The following is a 7,540-nucleotide window of genomic DNA, read 5'->3' on the forward strand; positions in this document are numbered from 1 at the left end:
CCCAAAATACACATATATTTCGAATACTTAAACAAACTTAGTTTTTATCAGTTCAGCGCTGGCGAAATTATCTTGAAGCATGTCAGAATGAATGATATTTTTTTAATGCTGCTAATCTAAAGAGTCTAACTTTTAGTGGTGAAGTAATGTTAAGCCAATGTTTTAATAAAAAATGTTTACGTACTGTATTTTTTTTTCGAAATGGTACATAATAATACGCACTAAGACGCTGATTATGACCGTTGTGAGTAAAGTCCTGGCTAGCTGAGCATACCTATCTCCTTCAAGAAGCACAAAAGTCTGTCTTCCAAGGATTTCTGTACGTTGGGAAGCCAGAACCACGCAGTACAACATGGGTGACGGATTTCTCTGCGCTAAAACGGCATCTGCACATTTCTGTCGCGCATAGGACAAGGTGTATTAAGTGACTCGTAATTGTCCCTATAATTGTTTGAGATTAGTTCTTTGAGGCTTTGCGTCACTAGGGGCTTAACTGCTGGCAGACCCATTTAGGACTGTCTGCAGTCCACGTTTCACAACCACGGGCGGTGTTGGAGTTGTGGATGTTTAGCGAATTAAGGTCCATGCTTATGAAAGGGGCAAGGGAAGGAGCGGATACGGGCCAGCTGGCATCATTCTCGAATTATGTATATTTTTAGGTTCAGTAATTTGTATTTATTTAAAAATATCTTTATTTTACACTGAATTTGGAAAACGAATCCTCATATTACAAACAAGTTATCGAGAGAAAATCCTTTTCATTTGGTTCTTTTTAAATATCTCAAAATTCCGTGGCCTGAAATTATTATCTTTTAGAAGGACGGTCTCGTGTGAAGTCTTTAATTATATTAGAAGCGTAAATTTGTAACTCTAAAAGTTTCTGTTGTTACAGGGTTTTCAGAATTTCAATAGTGAATATTTAAGCTTCAAAGCTTAAACTGAGCTTTAGCCAAGCGTTATGGATCGTCGTTGTTTTCACTAACAAACTGGTTCGTTAGACGCTATCGTGGAAAGCGCTTTTCGCTTTTTTTTAAAAGGCTTATTTGCTGTTGAGCCTGCAACGTGTTTTTGTCGTTTTTCTATGGAGAGTAATTTTGCCGTTCATTTTAATCCTTCATAAGAAACATGCTATAATTAATGATATGGGAGCGACATATTTCACTGATAGAAAAAACAAAGTCTATTATTACAGACACATTATTTGAATAAATAATGATAATTAAGACAAAATTCATTTTTTTTAATTGTATGTAATATTGGTATCTTTGAACTCTAATAAGAAACTTTCTTTTTTTAAATCAATTATCACTTGTAACAACTTCCTTGTTATAAAAAAAAGATTTCACCGTTATAGCTCAATGGATTGTAGAAAATTGATTTTTGTAACTTGTTTTGTTCGTTCTAAAAGCTGTTATTATTACATACACACATGACCGTTGACAATATTTTTTTGTATTAGCGAGTCACGCTGATACGAGATATCAAACAAAAGTGGAATATCCACTGTTCTCTTGTCCATTGTTCCAATACCATTATCGCTTGGACACTCAGATAATGGTATCCTGTCTAAATAGTACAGAACAGGGAAGTTGTTAGAGCAGTCTGTATGATATTTAATATTTATGTTAAAACTAAAAATTTGTGGAGTCGGCATACTTACACATTCTATTTTTTTTATGTTTGTATCAAAAGCAAAATTTCATATTATTGAGGATTGCCTTCAAATATTTAAAGTTATGTTGTATAAGTTTTATAGTAATATATTTATAATTGTTTATAATAGCCACGATGTGTTATTCCATTTGCACTTGATAACTTAAAAGTAACAAATAAATAGATTTTGTTTTCTTTATTCTTTAATTAATTTCTTCATTAATTCTCTTTTGATTGATGATATAATATGAGATGATATAGCTTTAACATATTATGTCGATCACTTCAAGTGAAATAAATAATGTAAATCACTCCCTATATTTCTATATTCTCTTTGGTTATTAAGAGAATAGGAATGCAAAATGTATTTATTTATACACAACCCAGCGCCGGAAGTTTATGAGCTGGGTATTTCCCATTTTCAAAAATTATATTATCAATTAAAAATTTAAGTGTCATTTAATGTTACTTAAATTTCTCAGTTTATCAGTGTTTGTCAGAGAGTTAACACCTAGTAGTTAATAAGAATATTGATACAGTGAAGTTTTATAATGGAGCATTGTTTTGGTACTATGAGTTTACTGTTATGTAAGTTATTTAAGTTTATTTAATATGTTCTTCTGAAAAATGATGTCTATAATTTGCGAATAGAAAATTTATTATTTTTATAGATTTTATATATAAGCATATACAGAATATAATTTACATATCAAATGGGATCTATCACACATTTAGTCTTGTTTTAGTTACTATTATTTTCACTGTTTTGCCTTGCAACCTTTTGAGTAAAATTGTCCTCCTTTGTCTTGGTTGAAGTATAAAACAATATTAGAACTCGCTTCGTCTAGGGACTTAACTCTTGCTTCTAATTCTTTAAGAATATATTGCCATAAGTGACGTCATACGCAAACTTTAGATGAGTAAGATGCCTAATCTAAAGATTAATCTAAATTCCTGTATATTATCATTTTGAAAACTACCACGAAAAGTTATGCAACAAAGTTTAAACGCCTGGTTCATTTTTTTTTTCGACCTCCCCTATTTTCTTCTACCTGTAGCGCAGACTAATTTCAAGAACTGTAGTCGTTTTTTCCATGTTTTTTTTTTCTTTCCATGAGTTTAACATAGTCGCTAAGAAAATTTGAAATTCAAGTCATTTATTCATTTAGGTACAATTTGTACAGTCATGCATGTCAAATATACGCCATCTCACCTTACTATCTTATAGCGGCATTAGTGTTATCTATGTATATAGTCTTTTATTAACATAACTTTTACACATTTAAAGAAAACACTTTTTTAACGGATTAAAGTTATGTATTCTTTAACATTGTAACATGCTTTTTTCACTAGGGTTTCCTTGTTGTAAAGTTTAAACTTATGTTACGGAAGTTATATAATATGATTTGAAATGTTGGTATATTTCATACATTTCCCCATAAATACTATATAAATATATATATATATATATATATAATTGTACGAAGTCTGAAAGCTGGAAAATTCCTTTCATTCTTCTTGTGTTTAAATTGTGACTGTCACAATTTTTTTTTATAAACGTGCATATTATTTTCATACACATATTGGGAGGCAACTCTTTAAGTACTGATTTCTTTAAAAAATTCTCTTAGCAAGCCACAACAGGCTAATAGGTCTGTAATTTCCTATAGGTTCGTTTTCTTTGTAGATTGCCTCGGTAGCGGACATTTACCATTGTTATGGTGTCTATTCTGTCCTTAGTACCCAGTTGAAGAGCTTAGTTATATTTTGAAGAAGAATCAGTGCCCTAATTAGATCTTTCGCTTTTTAACTTTATTATGTAAACTTATCCCTTGTCAATTTTAACTGTATTTATTTCTGTCACATTGATGACGCTGAAAAGAAATGATAAGGATCAAGTCCTTGTCATTTCTTTTATATAAATCTTGATAAAATTTTGTGGTTTGACAACATCTTGTCTTGCTTTGGTTTTTTTGTACTTCGATATTCTATTTATATTTTATTTTATATGGAGGTTCTTTAGTATAACTAATAGTTGAGGTCTTCCTTTATGGATTTTATTTTTTGTGATGTCTTTGTTGTTGTTAAGATCAGAGTGGTCTATGTACGGATGTAAATGCGATGTTTATGATAACCCCAAAATTTGTTTAATATAAACCATATTCTTCAATATGTCTAGATGTTAACTAGCATGAGGTGATTTTCATCGCAGCTGTTTAGGTTAATCAGTTTTATTAATTATTTTTGTTTTCGTCTTTTGTTTTTGTGATAGGGGGTGCGGTGGCCCCGCAGTGACTAGCCGTCTTGGATGTGGTGATTGTAATGTTTCTGTATTAATTTCAGAAACTATTAAAATATATTTCTACTTTTATTTTTATTAACATGGTACTCTTAAGATTATAGAACGATATTAAAATATTTTTATTGATGACAATGAATTTCTTTAAAAGCATTGAGAATGCTTGGCAATATTTTAAATAACAAAACTTAATTCAGTTAGATTGTAACTTCACGATGACTAAATTTTTTTTTCAGACATGGCAGCATTTTGGCACGTGTCCTTAGCAACAAACAACTGCCATATAGATGACCAAACGCGTGTCGACTGCTACTACACAATCATTTGTGAGCAATATGCTGGTTCTGCACCAAACCCATCGTGCTCACTTGATCCCTACGTCACTTTTATAATTAAAAACTCCTACCTCGAGTACCTGACTGCTGGATTTTTTGGCGCAACAAATTTCGACTCGCGTGTCAGAAAAATACAAGCTGAAGACAATACATGGGCGCATATAGAAGAATCGTCAATCAGATATTTTACTAAAGCGGAAGTCATCGATTTTTCCAATAACCGTATTCAGCACGTTAAGAACTATGCATTCAAAAATCTACTATCTTTAAAAAGTTTAAATCTGTCGAGAAATTATATTCAAACATTACCGAGTGCTTCTTTGTTGGCGACTGAGAATCGAATATCTTCATTGAAAGTTGTTGATCTGTCATATAATAGAATTGCTAATATTACAACAAATGCATTTAAGTACTTGTCTAATTTGGAGGAATTATATTTAAATTATAATAATATTATTTATATTGAGGATAATGAGTTTGGAAGTTTGAATAGCTTGGTAAGTCTTAATTTAAAACATAATAAATTAGATTCAATTAATATGACATTGGTAAATCTGAAAATGTTGCAAAATTTAGATTTGTCTTTCAATTACATTAAATCAATTTCTGATTATGAATTAAATAGGCTCACATCTCTAGAAAGATTGAATATGTCAAATAATATTATTGAAACACTGGAATCTAATTGTTTTAATCGGGCTTTTAATCTGTTATCAGTTGATTTTCAAAACAATTTTATAAAATCTGAGTTAGAAAATGTGATGTTTATAAATAATCATAATTTGAGTTATGTTAATTTTGAAAACAATAATATTACAAAAATTCAAGACGGCATTTTTAAACACAGTTCAATTGCGTTCATTAATCTTCAAAACAACAATATAGATGCGAAAATAACTGAAACTACTTGGAAGGGATTAGAGAACGTCACATTTTTAGATTTATCTGGACAAAGGTTTAAGAATTTAACCGATAATGCGTTTTCTGGTATGAAAAACTTGCAACATCTGAATTTAAGTAGCAATCAAATAAACTCAGTCCATAGTACCACCTTTTCATCTTCAAACATTATATATAATTTGGATCTATCACATAATAACATATCTGATATAAGTTTTTTTAGGAATTCATTACCAAATGTTACTGTTCTATTTCTTAATAATAATAAGCTAACAAAAGTCGAACAGGGATTATTTTCAAAGCACATGCATTTGAAATCTTTAGATTTATCCATGAATAATATTGTTAGCATTGAACCTTTATCATTGCCATTATCAAGCCTGCAATACCTCTATCTCGCTGGTAATAATCTAAGTGGACCAATAAAAAAAGACGTATTCAGTCCAGCAAAACTTTTACGATTTCTGGATTTAAATAATTTTAATATTACAAAAATAGAAAAGCAAGCATTTATTAATTTGCCTGTTCTAGTTAGACTGAACGTGTCACATAATGCAATTGAAGAAATAGACCCTGATAATTTTCAAACAACTGCAAATATGATAAACTTAGATGTCTCTTATAATCAATTATCAAAATTTGAATTAAATATTTCATCATTGGGTGGTACTCAGGCAATGTATTTGAATAATAATAAACTTAAAGTTCTTCCAAGTGCAAACCTGACTGGGATTGTATATTTAGATATATCTAATAATGAAATTGATAACATATCACTCCCTATATTCAGATCGTTTCATAGTCTACGCGTTCTCCATTTATCGCACAATTCATTGAACTCTTTTAATAACCTATACACTAATACATTAAAAGACCTTTCAGACCTCAATTTGTCACACAATCTAATTTATTCTTTAAATATTAGTTATTTCAAGAATTTAACTAGTTTGGACATAAGTCATAATTGTATCAGTACTATAAACAGTACATTTTTACAAAACTTAGATTTCTTACAGTCTTTAGATATTAGCAATAATAACATAACATCAATACTTCCAGGCACATTCACAAACTTAAAAGTTCTTAAACTCTTAAATATGTCATCTAATTCATTAATAAATCTTAGATTTGGAACGTTTAGGGGCTTACACACAGTTGAAGTACTAGATTTATCAAGAAATGCAATATCTGAGATAGATGTTCATGTATTTCATGAATGTATTGCATTGAAACGTTTAGTAGTTGATTATAATGAACTAAAATCCTTCAATATAGAACAGTTAATAAGTATATCACCTTCCCTCGATACAGTGAGCATTGGGGGCAATCCAATTGAATGTAAAGAAATTGTTCGCAGTATTAAAAACTTAACTGATTCCACAATGCAAAAAGCTTCGGATACAATCCGGATTGTACAGGTGACATCTGTTGACAAAATATATCACGAAGATAACGTCCATGGTATTAAATGTGGAGATGCGGATTACACCAACTCTACAACGAAGATTAAAGAGACTGAATCTCAATCAAACATATCTGGATTGTCAGTCTCTGTAGGCATTTTACTTACAATTTTAGTAGTTGCGTTTATAGTTCTAGCGGGTTACGTAGTTTATAAACTTAAAGGTAATATGCATTCAGAATCCAGATTGCAAATGAGGCATTCTATGGATACTAGCATTTCTGACTTTCAAGGTAATCTTTTAAATTAAACTACTTTACCCAAGTTAGTTAATATTATAATGTTATAGTTTCTGATCTAGTTTTCTAGATCCATTTTTGAATCGTTTGAATTAATAAAAAAATCTAAATTTTATAATTGTGGCATTGATTTGATGAAACAATAACCTTAGATATGGATCAGTTTAAAAATCTTTATTATTCTTACGTTATGAACTGTTAACCTGTGTTAACTATAACTTATAAGCAAATATAAATGTTATTATTTTGTTCTCTAGAAAATGTTACTATAACTAGATTTTTTGTATAAAGTGTTATTATGTATTTATTTCAATTGGTACTTTAAATAAAAATAATTAGGTTTTCTAAATTGTTTTTTTTATCCTCTATATTTAAACAAGTATATTACAAAATACAAAATATTTTCATTGATATAGCTCACCTTTAATCCATAAGCTGTAAATGATAAATTGCACTAAGCCCCACTGGGATTCCCTGTGTCGTGGACAGCTAGTGTCATTCTTTTGGCATGTAAAGGATACTCGACAATAATATATACAACACTTACATTTTATAATTTAAATATTATTGCACAATCAGAATATCTTCTTTTCAGCATAGAACATATTGATAAGCTTTTGTTCAACGACTCGCAGAAGAAATTGTCACTAAG

At 29.9% G+C, this 7,540-nt stretch overlaps 1 protein-coding gene across 1 annotated transcript; it reads left to right on the top strand.

Moving 5' to 3' along the window:
- The first annotated feature begins 2,049 nt into the window (after positions 1-2,049).
- Positions 2,050-7,190, top strand: LOC110999935 (toll-like receptor 3). Its single transcript, XM_022269229.2, has 2 exons — positions 2,050-2,241; positions 4,189-7,190. Exons 1-2 carry the CDS (start codon positions 2,205-2,207, stop codon positions 6,897-6,899), a joined length of 2,748 nt encoding a protein of 915 aa, XP_022124921.2. The 5' UTR covers positions 2,050-2,204; the 3' UTR covers positions 6,900-7,190.
- Positions 7,191-7,540: the final 350 nt, after the last annotated feature.

This window comes from Pieris rapae, chromosome 1 (genome assembly GCF_905147795.1).
Source record: "Pieris rapae chromosome 1, ilPieRapa1.1, whole genome shotgun sequence".
In the NCBI taxonomy this organism is placed as follows: Eukaryota; Metazoa; Arthropoda; class Insecta; order Lepidoptera; family Pieridae; genus Pieris; species Pieris rapae.

Coding starts and splice junctions, on each gene's coding strand:
- LOC110999935 (XM_022269229.2), top strand. CDS start 2,205: ATGGAGCATTGTTTTGGTACTATGAGTTTACTGTTAT. Junction 2,242..4,188: donor TACTATGAGTTTACTGTTAT/GTAAGTTATTTA, acceptor TTTTTTTTTCAG/ACATGGCAGCATTTTGGCAC.